The 16,074-nt window shown below is 59.3% G+C and overlaps 1 protein-coding gene across 1 annotated transcript; it reads right to left on the reverse strand.

Annotated features, from left to right (window-relative positions):
- Positions 1–9,267: 9,267 nt before the first annotated feature.
- Positions 9,268–15,819, reverse strand: LOC309889333 (serine protease 1-like). The gene is made up of 5 exons (XM_082782106.1): positions 15,718–15,819; positions 14,803–14,956; positions 11,522–11,787; positions 10,713–10,849; positions 9,268–9,506 (listed from the first exon to the last, which is right to left on the reverse strand). The coding sequence occupies exons 1-5, from the start codon at positions 15,773–15,775 to the stop codon at positions 9,354–9,356; spliced, it is 768 nt and encodes a 255-aa protein (XP_082638232.1). The 5' UTR covers positions 15,776–15,819; the 3' UTR covers positions 9,268–9,353.
- Positions 15,820–16,074: the final 255 nt, after the last annotated feature.

Genomic DNA, 16,074 nt, shown 5'->3' on the forward strand with positions numbered 1-16,074 from the left:
GTCCCCTCCCCATATCCTATAGGGGGGTGGGACCCCAAAAGTGTCCCCTATAGGGGTTATAGGGGTGTGGGACCCCAAAAATGTCCCCTCCCAATGCTCTATGGGGATATGGGACCCCAAAAGTGTCCCCTCCCCATGTCCTATAGGGGTGTGGGGCAAAAAAAGGGTCCCCTATAGGGGTTATAGGGACATGGGACCCCAAAAATGTCCCCCCCCCAATGTCTTATAGGGGTGTGGGACCCCAAAAGTGTCCCCTCCCCATGTCCTATAGGGGTGTGGGACCCCAAAAGTGTCCTCTCCTGTGGCCCCAAGGGATGTGGGACCCTAAAAGTGTCCCCTATTAATGTCCTATAGGGGTTGTAGGGACGTGGGACCCCAAAAATGTGTGTCCCCCCCCCAATGTCTTGTAGGGATTGTAGGGACGTGGGACCCCAAAAGTGTCCCCTCCCCATATCCTATAGGGGTGTGGGACCCCAAAAGTGTCCCCTATAGGGGTTATAGGGGTGTGGGACCCCAAAAATGTCCCCTCCCAATGTCATATAGGGACATGGGACCCTAAAAGTGTCCCCTTCCTGTGTCCTATAGGGCTTATAGGGACATGGGACGCCAAAAATGTCCCCTCCCCATGTCCTATAGGGGTGTGGGACCCTAAAAGTGTCCCCTACTAATGTCCTATAGGGGGGTGGGGCAAAAAAAAAGTGTCCCCTATAGGGGTTATAGGGACATGGGACCCCAAAAGTGTCCCCTCCCCATATCCTATAGGGGGTGGGACCCCAAAAGTGTCCCCTTCCCGTGGCCCCAAGGGATGTGGGACCCCAAAAGTGTCCCCTATAGGGATTATAGGGGTGTGGGACCCCAAAAGTGTCCCATAGGGGCATGGGGACATCGTGGGTGGCCCCTTCCCATGTCCCCAAGGGATGTGGGACCCCAAAAGTGTCCCCTATAGGGGTTATAGGGGTGGGGGACCCCAAAAATGCCCCCTCCCAATGTCCTATAGGGGTGTGGGATCCCAAAAGTGTCCCCTTCCCGTGACCCCAAGGGCTGTGGGACCCCAAAAACGCCCCCTCCCCATATCCTATAGGGCTGTGGGGCGCCCCGAGCGTCCCCCCCCCCCCCCCGCCTCCATCCCCTGGGGCCACCCATGGGTGGGGGCCCCCCGTACCCGCCAGCAGCAGCAGCAGCAGCACCGGGGCCCTGGGGAGACCGGGAGGAGGTCAGGGGGAGACCCGGCCATCCCCCCGAACATCCCCCCAACCATCCTCCCTCCCTCCTCCTCCTCCTCCCTCTCTCCTCTTCCTCCTCCTCTTCCTCCTCCTCCTCCTCCTCCCTCTCTCCTCTTCCTCCTCCTTCTCCCTCTCTCCTCTTCCTCCTCCTTCTCCCTCTCTCCTCCTCCTCCTCTTCCTCCTCCTCCTCCTCCTTCTCCCTCTCTCCCCCTCCTCCTTCTCCTCCCCCTCTTCCTCCTTCTCCTCTTCCCTCCCTCCTCCTCCTCCTCCTCCTCCTCCCTCTCTCCTCCTCCTCCTCTTTCCTCTCTCCTCCTCCTCCTCCTCCTCCTCTTCCCTCTCTCCTCCTCCTCCTCCTCCTCCTCTTCCCTCTCTCCTCCTCCTCCCCCTCTCTCCTTCTCTTCTCCCTTCTCCTCCTCCTCCCTCTTTCCTCCTCCTCCTCCTCCTTTTCCTCTTCCCTCCCTCCTCCTCCTCCTCCTCCTTCTCCCTCTCTCCCCCTCCTCCTCCTCCCTCTCTCCTCCTCCTCCTCCTTTTCTCCCTTCTCCTCCTCCTCCTCCTCCTCCTCCTCCATCCTTTCTCCCTCCCTCTCTCCTCTTTCTCCCCCCTTTCTCCCTCCATCTCTCCTTCCATCCTCCCTCCGTACCTCCCACCACCCCTTTTTCCATCCCCTTCCCTCCATCTCTCCTTCCGTCCTCCATCCCTCCTTCCATCTCTCACTCTCTCCTCCATCTGCCCCTCTCTCCATCCCTCTCTCCATCTCTCCTTTCATCCTCCGTCCCTCTCTCCATCCCTCTGTCCCTTCCTCCACCCCTCTGCCCATCCCTCTCTCCATCTCTCCATCCCCCCTCCACCCCCTGTCCCTCTCCCCATCTCCCTTTCCACTCCTCCATCCCTCCATCTCCCCCCATCCTTCTCTCCATCCCTCTCTCCACCCCTCTCCACCCTTCTGTCCCTCTCCCCATCCCTCTCTCTACCCCTCTCCCCATCCCTCCATCCCTCCCTCCACCCCCTGTCCCTCTCCCCATCCCCCTCTCCACTCCTCCATCCCTCTCTCCCCCTCTTCCCATCCCTCTCTTCCTCTCTCCATCCCTCTGCCCATCCCTCCATCCCTCCTCTGTCCCTCTCTCCATTCCTCTGTCCCTCTCTCCACCCCTCCACCCCCCCTCCATCCCTCCTCTGTCCCTCTCTCCATCCCCCTCTCCATCCCTCCATCCTCCCCCCACCCCCCCTTCATCCCTCTCCCTACCTCTCTGCCCATCCCTCCACCCCTCTCCATCCTTCCATCCCTCTCTCCATCCCTCCATCCCCCTCCACCCCTGTTCATCCCTCCATCCCTCTCTCCATCCCTCCTCTACCCCTTCATCCCTCTCTCTACCCCTTTGCCCACCCCTCCATCCCTCTCTCCATCTCTCCATCCCCCCTCCACCCCTCTGTTCATCCCTCCATCCCTCTCCCTACCCCTGTCCCTCTCTCCATCCCTCTCCCTACTCCTCTGTCCATCCCTCCACCCCTCTGTCCATCCCTCTCTCCATCCTTCCATCCCTCTCTCCACCCCTCCATCCCTCTCCCTACCCCTCTGTCCATCCCTCCACCCCTCTCTCCATCCCTCTCTCCATCTCTCCATCCCTCCTCCATCCCTCTCTGAACCCCTCCATCCCTCTCCCTACCCCTCTGTCCCCCTCTCCATCCCTCTCCTTACCCCTCTGCCCATCCCTCCATCCCTCTCTCCATCCCTCCATCCGTCCTCCACCCCTCTCTCCACCCCTCCATCCCTCCTCCACCCCTCCATCCCTCCTCCACCCCTCCATCCCTCTCCCTACCCCTCTGTTCATCCCTCCATCCCTCTCTCCATCCCTCCTCCACCCCTCTCTCCACCCCTCCATCCCTCCTCCACCCCTCCATCCCTCTCCCTACCCCTCTGTTCATCCCTCCATCCCTCTCTCCATCCCTCCTCCATCCCTCTCTCCATCCCTCCATCCCTTCTCCACCTCTCCATCCCTCTCCCTACCCCTCTCCCCATCCCTCCATCCCTCTCTCCATCCCTCTCTCCATCCCTCCATCCATCCTCCACCCCTCCATCCCTCTCCCCACCTCTCTCCCCGTCCCTCCGTCCCTCCACCCCTCTCTCCATCCCTCTCTCCGTCCCTCCACCCCTCCCCCATGTCCCCCCCCAGTTCCCGTCCCCCACCTCATGTCACCGCGCGTCGTCCCCGCGTGTCCCTCCCCGTGCGGGTCCGTGCCCGCTTTTGGCGGGGGCGGGGCGGGGCGGCCCCGTTTTGTGCCCGGCCAGGAGGGGCCGGGACCGCCCCACCCCGGGGTGCCTGGGGCCAGGGAGGGATGGGATGGGATGGGATGGGATGGGATGGGATGGGATGGGATGGGATGGGATGGGATGGGATGGGATGGAGGATGGGTGGAGGGTGGATGGAGGATGGGGATGGAGGGTGGGGGATGGGATGGGGTGGGATGGGATGGAGATGATGGGATGGGATGGGATGGGATAGGATGGGATGGAAATTATGGGATGGGGATGGGATGGGGATGGGGATGGGATGGGATGGAGATGTTGGGATGGGATGGAGATGATGGGATGGAGATAATGGGATGGAGATGATGGGATGGGATGGGGATGGGATAGGGATGAAGATGGGATGGGGATGGGATGGGATGGGGATGGGATGGAGAGGATGGGGTGGGGTGGGATGGAGATAATGGGATGGGATGGGATTGGAGGATGGAGGATGGGATGGAGAGGATGGGATGGGGATGGGATAGGGATGGGGATGGGATGGGGATGGGATGGGATGGAGAGGGTGGGGTGGGATGGAGATGATGGGATAGGGATGGGATGGGAGGATGGAGGATGGAGGATGGGATGGAGATGGTGAGATGGGGTGGGGTGGGGTGGGATGGAGATGATGGGATTGGAGGATGGAGGATGGGATGGAGATGATGGGATGCACTGGAGGATGGGATGGGGATGGAGATGGGATGGGGATGGGATAGGGATGGGATGGGTTGGGATGGAAGATGGAGGGGAGATGGGATGGGGTGGAGAGGATGGGATGGAAGATGGAGGAGGGGATGGGATGGGATGGGATGGGATGGGATGGGATGGGATGGGATGGGATGGGATGGGATGGAAGAAGGATGTAAGGGCAGGATGGAGGATGCAACGGAAAGGTGAGATGGAGAATGGAAGGAGGGATGGGATGGAGGGTGAATGGAGGGAGGGTGGAGGAAGGAGGGAGGGAGGGAGGGATGGGTGGAGGGAGTTAACGGCCCATGGAGGACTCGGCAAAAAGAGGGAGGGGTCACACAATGGGGGACAGGGTGAGGGATGCTGGGATGCAGCCAGGGATGGAACAAGGACTAGGTGGCCCCCATGGCACCCCAAACCCTCCAAGAGGACCCAGGTGACCCCATGGCACCCCAGATGCTCCTTGGGGACCCAGGTGACCCCATAGCACCCCAGATGCTCCAAGGTGACCCCGTGGCACCCCAGATGCTCCTTGGGGACCCAGGTGACCCCATGGCACCCCAAATCCTCCAAGAGGACTCAGGTGACCCCATGGCACCCCAGATGCTCCTTGGGGACCCAGGTGACCCCATAGCACCCCAGATGCTCCAAGGTGACCCCATGGCACCCCAGATGCTCATTGGGGACCCAGGTGGCCCCATAGCACCCCAGATGCTCCAAGGTGACCCCATGGCACCCCAGATTCTCCTTGGGGACCCAACCCCATAGATACCCCCAGCGCCACCCCGCAAGCTCCCCGGGGACGAGGTTGCCGTGGGAACCCACGCTCCCTCTCTCCCAGTTGCGCCCAGTCTCCTCCCCCCCCCCCCAGTTAAACTGGACAGGGTGGTGGCGGTGGGAGACGCCGGGTGCCCTGCCCGCGCCCAGGGCGGAGCGCGGCACCCGCGGGTGCCAGGACGCCCGGGCGCCCTCCCAGGGCTCAGCCCGGTTCCTCCGCCCATCCCAGCACGCGGCGGCCTCGGCCTCCTGTTCCCCCGGCCTCCCTTCCCCTCCGGCCTCGTTATCTGCCCTAATTACCCCGCCGACGCGGGCGGCGACGCGCCCCGTGACTCACGGCCCTGCCTCCGCGCTGACTCGGCCGGAGCGTCCCCGACACGGTTGGGCCTCCCTTCCCCTTGGTTTTGCCCGTTTTTGCACGGTTCAGCCCAATTTGGAGCGCCTCGGGTCAGTTTTGCCTGAGTTTTGCCCGTTTCTGCCTAATCTAAGTCCTCTTTTAAACAAATTCGCCACTTTGCCCAGTTCTGCCCAATTTCACTCATTTTTCCGCTTTTGCCTGCCTTTCGTCCGTTTCTGCCTGATACTACCGTTCTTTTAAAGAATTTCACCACTTTTCCCAGTTCTTCCCAACTTCACTAATTTTTCTACTTGCTTTTGCCTGACTTTTTCCCATTTCTGCCCAGTCTAACCCTTCTTTTAAAGAATTTCACCACTTTGCCCATTTCTGCTCAATTTGGTTCACTTTCACCCAATTTCACCAACCTTCACCCAATTTCACTCATTTTTCCGTTTGCTTTTGCCCATTTCTGCCTAATCTAAACCCTTCTTTTAAAGAATTTCACCACTTTGCCCAGTTCTGCCCAATTTCACTCACTTTTCCACTTACTTTTGTCCGCCTTTTGCGCATTTCTGCCCAATTTGGTTCACTTTTACCCAATTTCACCAATCTTCACCCAATTTCACTCATCTTTCCCATTGCTTTTGCCTGTGTTTTTTTTTTTTTTTTTTTTCCCACTTCTGCCTAATCTAAGCCCTCTTTTAAACAATTTCACCCATCTTTGCCCAGTTCTGTCCAATTTCACTCACTTTTCCACTTGTTTTTGGCTGACTTTTGCTTATTTTTCATAATGTTTCCCTTTTATACCCAATTTCACTCACTTTTCATCTTGCCTTTGCCTAATTTACCCCTCTTTAGTTCAATTTAGTTCATTTCTACCCAATTTCTCTCATCTTTGCCCAATTCTACCTAGTTTCACCCACTTTTCTGCCTGCTTTTGCTCACTTCTGCCTTTCTCTCATCTTAGCCCATTTTACCCATTTCTGTCCAACTTTGGCCCATTTTGTCTCAATTTTACCAATTGTTGCTCAATTTGCCCATTTCTATCCAATTTCACCAATCCTTGCTCAGTTTTGCCCACCGTTGCCCATTTTTGCCCAGTTTACCCTACTCTTGCCTTGTTTAACCTACATTTGCTCAATTTTTCCCACATTTCCCTATTCTCCCCCAATTTTCCCCCTTTTCCCCAATTTCACCCACACTTCCCCACCTCTTCCCCCCTGCTTCCTTCTGATTTAACCCCTTTTTTCCCCAATTTTCATCACATTCACGCTCTTCCCCTCTCCCCTTGGGCTTCGTTTTGCCCACCTTCCCCTCATTTTTTACCCATTTTGCCCCCAAATTGAGCTCCGCTTCCCCTGGAGGAATGTGAGTGCGGCCATGGAGATGCAGGAGGTTTATTGGGGGGAGGTGGACCTGGGTTGGACATTCTGGGGGGGCGTGGTGGGGTTGGTCCATCCATGATGTCACTCCATCCCTGGTGATGTCACTCTATCCATGATGATGTCACTCCATCCATGATGATGTCACTCCATCTACGCTGGGGGTTGGTCCATCCATGGTGGGCTCAGGCCCATCACGACGGGGTCAGTCCGTGCGTGGTGGGGTCCGTGGTGGGCTAGGAGGTCATAAAAAAACATGGTGGAGACCACGGGAGAGCCAACCTGCTCGTGATGGGGTCAACCTGGTGGTGGAGAGGTCCATGGTTGGGGCAGCCCAACCGCGGTGGGTTCTGTGGTGGGGTTGGTCGGAGATGGCAGCATTCATTGGTCCTTGATGGGGTCAACCCAACCATGATGGAGACCATGATGGGGTTCATTGGTCCTTGATGGGGTCAACCCAACCATGATGGAGACCATGATGGGGTGAGTCCATGATGAGGAAAGACCATGATGAGGTTCACTGGTTCTTGGTGGGGTCAACCCAACCATGACGGAGGCCATGATGGGGTTCATTGGTCCTTGATGGGGTCAACCCAACCATGATGGAGTCCATGATGGGGTGAGTCCATGATAAGGTTCACTGGTTCTTGATGGGATCAACCCAACCATGATGGGGTGAGTCCATAATGGGGTTTGGTCCTTGATGGGATCAACCCAACCATGATGGAGACCATGATGGGGTTCACTGGTCCTTGATGAAGTCAACTGAGCCATGATGGAGTCTATGATGGGGTTCATTGGTCCTTGATGGGGTCAACCCAACCATGATGGAGTCCATGATGGGGTTCATTGGTCCTTGATGGGGTCAACCCAACCATGATGGAGTCCATGATGGGGTGAGTCCATGATGGGGTTAAGACCATGATGGGGTTCATTGGTTTTTGGTGAGATCGACCCAACCATGATGGGGTAAGTCCAGTTTGGGGTTCATTGGTCCTTGATGGGATCAACCCAACCATGATGGAGACCATGATGGGGTTCACTGGTCCTTGATGAAGTCAACTGAGCCATGATGGAGTCTATGGTGAGGTTCATTGGTTCTTGATGGGGTCAACCCAACCATGATGGAATCCAGGATGGGATTTGGTCCATGATGAGGTTCACTGGTTCTTGATGGGATCAACCCAACCATGATGGAGACCATGATTGGGTTCATTGGTTCTTGATGGGATCAACCCAACCATGATGGGGTGAGACCATGATGGGATTTGGTCCTTGATGGGGTCAACCCAACCATGATGGAATCCGTAATGGGGTGAGTCCATGATGGGGTTAAGACCATGATGGGGTTCATTGGTTCTTGATGGGATCAACCCAACCATGATGGAGACCATGATGGGGTTCATTGGTCCTTGACGAAGTCAACTGAGCCATGATAGAGTCTGTGGTGGGGTTCATTGGTCCTTGATGGGATCAACCCAACCATGATGGAGACCATGATGGGGTAAGACCATGATGAGGTTCACTGGTTCTTGATGGGATCAACCCAACCATGATGGGGTAAGTCCAGTTTGGGGTTCATTGGTCCTTGATGGGATCAACCCAACCATGATGGAGACCATGATGGGGTTCACTGGTCCTTGATGAAGTCAACTGAGCCATGATGGAGTCTATGGTGAGGTTCATTGGTTCTTGATGGGGTCAACCCAACCATGATGGAATCCAGGATGGGATTTGGTCCATGATGAGGTTCACTGGTTCTTGATGGGATCAACCCAACCATGATGGAGACCATGATTGGGTTCATTGGTTCTTGATGGGATCAACCCAACCATGATGGGGTGAGACCATGATGGGATTTGGTCCTTGATGGGGTCAACCCAACCATGATGGAATCCGTAATGGGGTGAGTCCATGATGGGGTTAAGACCATGATGGGGTTCATTGGTCTTTGACGGGATCAACCCAACCATGATGGAGACCATGATGGGGTGAGTCCATGATGGTGTTAAGACCATGATTGGGTTCATTGGTCCTTAATGGGATCAACCCAACCATGATGGGGTGAGACCATGATGGGGTTTGGTCCTTGATGGGGTCAACCCAACCATGATGGAGTCCATGATGGGGTGGAGACCATGATGAGGTTCACTGGTTCTTGATGGGATCAACCCAACCATGATGGGGTAAGTCCACTTTGGGGTTCATTGGTTCTTGATGGGATCAACCCAACCATGATGGAGACCATGATGGGGTTCATTGGTCTTCGATGGGATCAACCCAACCATAGTGGGGTCCATTTTTTGGGGGGGGTGTCGATCCACCCACGACGGTGTCGGTGGCTCTGCCATGGCGTTGATCCTTTCTTGGTGGCTTCAGCTTATCCATGGTGGGTCCGTGGTGGGTTTGTTGGGTCCGTGATGGGTTTTTTGGGTCCGTGGTGGTTTTTTGGGGTCCGTGATGGGTTTTTTGGGTCCGTGGTGGTGTCGGTGGGTCCGTGATGTTTTTTTTGGGTCTGTGATGGTTTTTTTTGGGTCCGTGATGGTTTTTTTGGGTCCGTGGTGGTGTCGGTGGGTCCGTGATGTTTTTTTTGGGTCCGTGATGGGTTTTTTGGGTCCGTGATGGCTTTTTTGGGTCCGTGGTGGGACCAGGACACCTCAGTCCTCTGCCATGGTCTCCTGGATCCAGTCGAGGTAGTTGTAGACCAGGCTGTAGACCCCTGGCTTCCCCGCCTGCCCGCAGGGGTGGTCGCCCCAGGAGACGATGCCTTGCAGCACCCCGTTGCATATCAGGGGGCCCCCCGAGTCACCCTGGGGACAAAAGGGGCCGTGACGGGACCCGGTCCATGGCCCCAAGACGGGGAGGGGACACCTGGACACCGGGCGGGGACATAACTGGTCTTGGAGACAACGGTGTGGGTCCAACCAAAGCGAGGTGGACCCACAAAGAGACGTGGTTGTGGGGCAGGAGGTGGCTGTGGGGCGTGGGTATGGGGTTGTGGCAAGGGGACATCTCAAAGTCCAGGGGATCAGGGGGAGGTGATCATGGGACAGGTCGATGAGGTTGTAGGGCACGGAGAAATGACCACGGGACACGGGGACACGGCCACGGGGCGTGGGGAACAAGATGACAGGACGGGGGGACACAGCTGATGGAGGACAGCCCTGGGATGGGGGACGTAGGTTGTGGTGATGGGACATGGGGGCATGGGGTGATGGGACATGGGGACATGGGGATGGGACATGGGGACATGGGGATGGGACATGGGGACGTGGTGATGGGACATGGAGACGTGGTTGTAGGACATGGGGACACACTTTGGGACATGGGGACATGGTGATGGGACACGGAGACATGGTTGTAGGACATGGGGACACACTTTGGGATATGGGGACATGGTGATGGGACATGGAGACATGGCTGTAGGATATGGGGACATGGTGATAGGACATGGAGATGTGATGGGACATGGAGACGTGGTTGTAGGACATGGGGACACAGTTTGGGACATGGAGACGTGGCTGTAGGACATGGGGACACAGTTTGGGACGTGGGGACATGGTGATGGGACATGGAGACATGGCTGTAGGACATGGGGATGTGGTGATGGGACAAGTAGATGTGATGGGACATGAAGATGTGGCTGTAGGACATGGGGACACAGTCTGGGACATGGGGACATGGTGATGGGACACGGAGACATGGTTGTAGGACATGGGGACACAGTCTGGGACATGGGGATGGGGTGATGGGACATGGGGACATGGGGGTGGGACATGGAGAAGTGGTTGTAGGACATGGGGACACAGTTTGGGACATGGGGATGGGGTGATGGGACATGGGGACGTGGAGATGGGACATGGGGACGTGGTTGTAGGACACGGGGACACAGTTTGGGACATGGGGTCGTGGTGATGGGACATGGGGATGTGGCTGTAGGACATGGGGACGTGGCTGTAGGATATGGGGACATGGGCAGGTCCCCAAGGCCAAGGGACACGGGTGTCCAGACGCACCTGGCAGGAGTCCTTGCCCCCCGCGGCCACGCCGGCGCACAGCATGTTCTGGGTGACTTTGCTGCCGTAGACCTCCTGGCACCGGCTGTTACTCACCACGGTGACGTTCACGCACTGGGGGGTGTCGGGGTAGGTCACTGGGTGGGGGAGGACACACGTGTCCAACAGGGGCTGAAGGGACACCTGGGTCCCTTCTCTGCGGAGATGCCTCCACCCAACCCAACCCAACCCAACCCAACCAAACCCAACCCAACCCAACCCAACCCAACCCAACCCAACGCTGGTCGAGATGTCCATCCTATGGACATTTGGGTCCCTTCCTTCCAGAGACACCCCCAACCCAACCCAACCCAACTCAATGTTGGTTGAGATGTCCACCCCATGGACACCTGGGTCCTTTCCGTGCAGAGATACCACCAACCCAACCCAACCCAACCCAACCCAACCCAACCCAACCCAATCCTGGTTGAGATGCCCATCCCATGGACATTTGGGTCCCTTCCTTCCAGAGACACCCCCAACCCAACCCAACCCAACCCAACCCAACCCAACCCAACCCAATCCTGGTTGAGATGTCCACCCCATGGACACCTGGGTCCCTTCTCTTCCTAGATGCCTCCACCCAACCCAAAGCTGGTTGAGATGTCCATCCCATGGACACCTGGGTCCTCACCCAACCCTGGACACCTGGGTCCCTTCCTTCCAGAGACACCCCCAACTCAACCCAACCCAACCCAACCCAACCCAACCCAACCCAACCCAACGCTGGTTGAGATCCCCATCCCAAAGACCCCCTGGCTGCCCCATACCCTCAGGGCTGGTGGTGGTCCCCCAGCCCATGACGGTGCAGTTGGTGCCGGGGGCCGGGGGGGCGCTGGGCAGGGTCAGGGGCTGGACGAAGGGCGTGATGGTCAAGGTGGGCTGAATGCGCAGCAGCATCAGGTCGTCGGCGTAGCTGCCATCCCCCTCCAGGTTGCTGAAGCCGGGGTGGACCACCACCTTCGTGGCCACTGCGTACTGCTCCTGGCCCGTCTGGGCCTCCAAGCTGTGGGACCCCGCCCGCACCTGGATGTTGCTTGGGGACAAGGGGACACGTGAGGGACGTGGCCGCGGGGACGTGGGATGGCACGGTTGGAGGGGTGGGGGACGTGGTCACGGGGGATGTGGTCATGGGGACGTGGTCATGGGGACATGGACATGGCAGATGTCGTCATAGAGGGACATGGTCATGGAAGGACAGGGATGGACATGGACACTGAGGGACGTGGTCATGGGGGACGTGGTCATGGAAGGACGTGGATGGACATGGAGGGATGTGGTCATGGGGACGTGGTCATGGAGGGACGTGGTCATGGGGGACGTGGTCATGGGGATGTGGTCATGGGAGACGTGGTCATAGAAGGACGTGGTCATGGGGATGTGGATGGACATGGAGGGACGTGGCCATGGGGACGTGGTCATGGAGGGACGTGGTCATGGGGGACGTGGACATGGAGGGACGTGGACCTTGGGGACTTGGACATAGAGAGATGAAGATGGGAGAGATGGGAACGTGGGGAACGTGGTCATGGAGAGACGTGGTCATGGGGACGTGGTCATGGGGAACATGGACATGGGAGATGTGGTCATAGAGTGACGTGGTCATGGGGGACGTGGATGGACATGGACACTGAGGGACGTGGTCATGGGGGACGTGGTCATGGAGGGACGTGGACATGGGTGTGGTGAGACGTGGACGTTGAGGGACATGGACATGGAGGAACATGGTCATGGAGGGACGTGGTCATGGAGGGACGTGGTCATGGAGGGACATGGTCATGGGGACGTGGTCATGGAGGGACATGGTCATGGGGAACGTGGTCATGGAGGGACGTGGACCTTGGGGACTTGGACATGGGGAGATGGAGATGGGAGAGATGGGAACATGGGGAACGTGGTCATGGGGACGTGGTCATGGGGACATGGTTATGGGGACATGGTTATGGAGGGACATGGTCATGGGGATGTGGTCATGGGGACGTGGTCATGGGGATGTGGTCATGGGGACATGGTTATGGGGACGTGGTCATGGGGACGTGGTCATGGGGACGTGGTCATGGGGACATGGTTATGGGGACATGGTTATGGGGACGTGGTCATGGGGACATGGTCATGGGGACATGGTTATGGGGACATGGTTATGGAGGGACGTGGTCATGGAGGGACGTGGCCATGGGGGACGTGGCCATGGGGGACGTGGTCATGGAGGGACGTGGACCTTGGGGACTTGGACATGGGGAGATGGAGATGGGAGAGATGGGAACATGGGGAACGTGGTCATGGGGACGTGGTCATGGGGACATGGTTATGGGGACATGGTTATGGAGGGACATGGTCATGGGGATGTGGTCATGGGGACGTGGTCATGGGGATGTGGTCATGGGGACATGGTTATGGGGACATGGTTATGGGGACGTGGTCATGGGGACATGGTCATGGGGACATGGTTATGGGGACGTGGTTATGGGGACATGGTCATGGGGACATGGTTATGGGGACATGGTTATGGAGGGACATGGTTATGGGGACGTGGTCATGGGGACATGGTCATGGGGACATGGTTATGGGGACATGGTTATGGAGGGACGTGGTCATGGAGGGACGTGGCCATGGGGGACGTGGCCATGGGGGACGTGGCCATGGGGGGACACCAACGTGGGGGGACGTGGCCATGGAGACACGGGGACAGGAGGGACGGGGACGCGCAGGACAGGGGCAGGGCGCAGGTGGAGGTGACCCAGTTCTCTTCCCAGTTCCCCTCCCAGTACTTCTGGGTTCCCCTCCCAGTTCCTCCCAGTGCTTCCCAGTTCCTCCCAGTCTTTCCCAGTTCCCCTCCCAGCACTTCCCAGAACCGCCTGGCAGTGGGCAGCCATGAACATGCACTGGGAGTAGGGCTCCCAGTGACTCCCAGTGCCACCCAGTGCTCCCAGTTCCCCACCCAGTTCTCTCCAGTGCCCCTTCCCAGTGCCTCCCAGTGTCCCCAGTTCCCATTCCAATGTCTCCCAGTAGCCCCCAGCCCCCCTCCCAGTGATCCTGGTACCCCCCAGTAGCCCCAGTCCCCCTCCTAGTGACTCCCAGTGCCCCCAGTGCCCCTTCTAGTGCTTCCCAGTAGGACCTAGTCCCCCCAGTTACTCTCCCAGTGGCTCCCAGTGCTGCCCACTATCCCCAGTCCCCCTCCCAGTACCACCAGTCCCCCTCCACTGCTTCCCAGTAGCCTTCAGTCCCACTCCCAGTACCACCAGTCCCCCTCCATTGCTTTCCAGTAGCCTCCAGTGCCTCCCAGTAACCCCCAGTCCCCCCACCAGTTCCCCCAGTCCATCTACCCATGCCTCCCAACGCCTCCAGTAGCCCCCAGTCCCCCTCCAGTCCCCCCCAGTAACCCCCAGAGTCCATCCCAGTGCCTCCCAGCGACCCCAGAACCCTTCCATTCCCCCCCAATATCCCCAGAGACCCTCCCAGTGCCTCCCAGTCCCCCCCAGCGCCACTCCCAGTGTCTCCCAGTGCCTCCCAGTCCCCCCCAGAGCCCCTCCCAGTGCATCCCAGTCTCCCCCAGCACCCCTCCCAGTGCCTCCCAGTGTCTCCCAGTCCCCCCCAAGTGCCCCTCCCAGTGCCTCCCAGTGCCTCCCAGTCCCCCCCAACACCCCTCCCAGTGCCTCCCAGTGCCTCCCAGTCCTCCCCAACACCCCTCCCAGTGCTCCCAGTGCCTCCCAGTCCCCCCCAACACCCCTCCCAGTGCTCCCAGTGCCTCCCAGTCCCCCCCAGAGCCCCTCTCAGAGCCTCCCAGTGCCTCCCAGTCCCCCCCAACACCCCTCCCAGTGCCTCCCAGTGCCTCCCAGTCCTCCCCAACACCCCTCCCAGTGCTCCCAGTGCCTCCCAGTCCCCCCCAACACCCCTCCCAGTGCTCCCAGTGCCTCCCAGTCCCCCCCAGAGCCCCTCTCAGAGCCTCCCAGTGCCTTCCAGTGCCTCCCAATCCCCCCCAGCCCCCCTCCCAGTGCCCCCACTCCCCCCCAGCGCCCCTCCCAGTGCCTCCCAGTGCCTCCCAGTGCCCCACCTGGTCAGGCAGTGGGCGGCCGTGAGCACCCACTCGGTGCTGATCAGGGCCCCCCCGCACTGGTGCTGGTCGAAGTAGAAGAGCAGGACGAGGCCGGGGTGGGCCCGGGGGGGGCACTCGCTGCCCCCCAGGATCCGCTCGTCCCGGGGCCAGGCTGGCACCGCCCACATTTAAATGGGGGGGGTGGGCACAACACCAGGACCCCCCCCCTTTTTTTTAGGTCCCCCCCAATATCCCCCTCGCACCCCCATATCCACTCTTGGGACCCCCCCCCCGTGCCCCCATTCCCACCATGGGGACCCCCAGGACCCCCCCAGTTCCCATCCTTTGCCCCCCACAATCCCCAAATTTGGGACCCCCCCTCCAGGAACCCTCGTATCCCCCCTTGGGACCCCCGGGACCCCCCCATTCTCACCCAGGAGACCCCCAAGACCCCCCCCATCCACCCAGGGGACCCCCAGGACCCCCCCATCCCCACCCTGGGGACCCCCAAGACCCCCCCATCCCCATTCTTGGGACCCCCAAGCCCCCCAATTCCCACCCTTAGGACCCCCAGGACCCCCCATCCCCACCCTTAGCCCCCCCCCCCACCCCCCATATCCACCCTTAGGACCCCCAACCCCCCCAATTCCCACCCTTAGGACCCCCAGGACCCCCCATCCCCACCCTAGAGACCCCCAGGACCCCCCCATCCCCATTCTTGGGACCCCCAACCCCCCCACTTCCCACCCTGGGGACCCCCAACCCCCCCAATTCCCACCCTTAGGACCCCCAGGACCCCCCATCCCCACCCTAGAGACCCCCAGGACCCCCCCATCCCCACCCTTAGGACCCCCAACCCCCCCAATTCCCACCCTGGGGACCCCCAGGACCCCCCCCCATCCCCACCCTTGGGACCCCCCCCCAGCCTCTCACCGGGGGCCACCAGCGCCTGGAGGAAGAGGAGGAGGAGGAAGAGGCGAGGAGACTCCATGACGAGGGGGGGGCCGGGGGCCGGATGCCGGGGGGCTGGGTGCCCCCGGCTATTAAGGCTTTACGTTAATTATTAACGGGGGCTCATTAGCAACCCCCCCACCCACCCACCATGTTTGCTTGGTGACGTCCCCAGGCAGGTGCCACGTTCACATGGCCCCCCCCCTCGAAGGGACACGGTGGTGGCTATGGGGTGAGCTGTGGGGCTGAGAAAGGGGGTCCCGGACCCCAAAATCCCCTGGATCAATGGGGCTGAGTTTAGGGGTCCCAGACCCCAAAAATCCCCTGGAGCAATGGGGC

Source organism: Aythya marila, assembly GCF_965140915.1.
Source record: "Aythya marila genome assembly, chromosome: 36".
NCBI lineage: Eukaryota > Metazoa > Chordata > Aves > Anseriformes > Anatidae > Aythya > Aythya marila.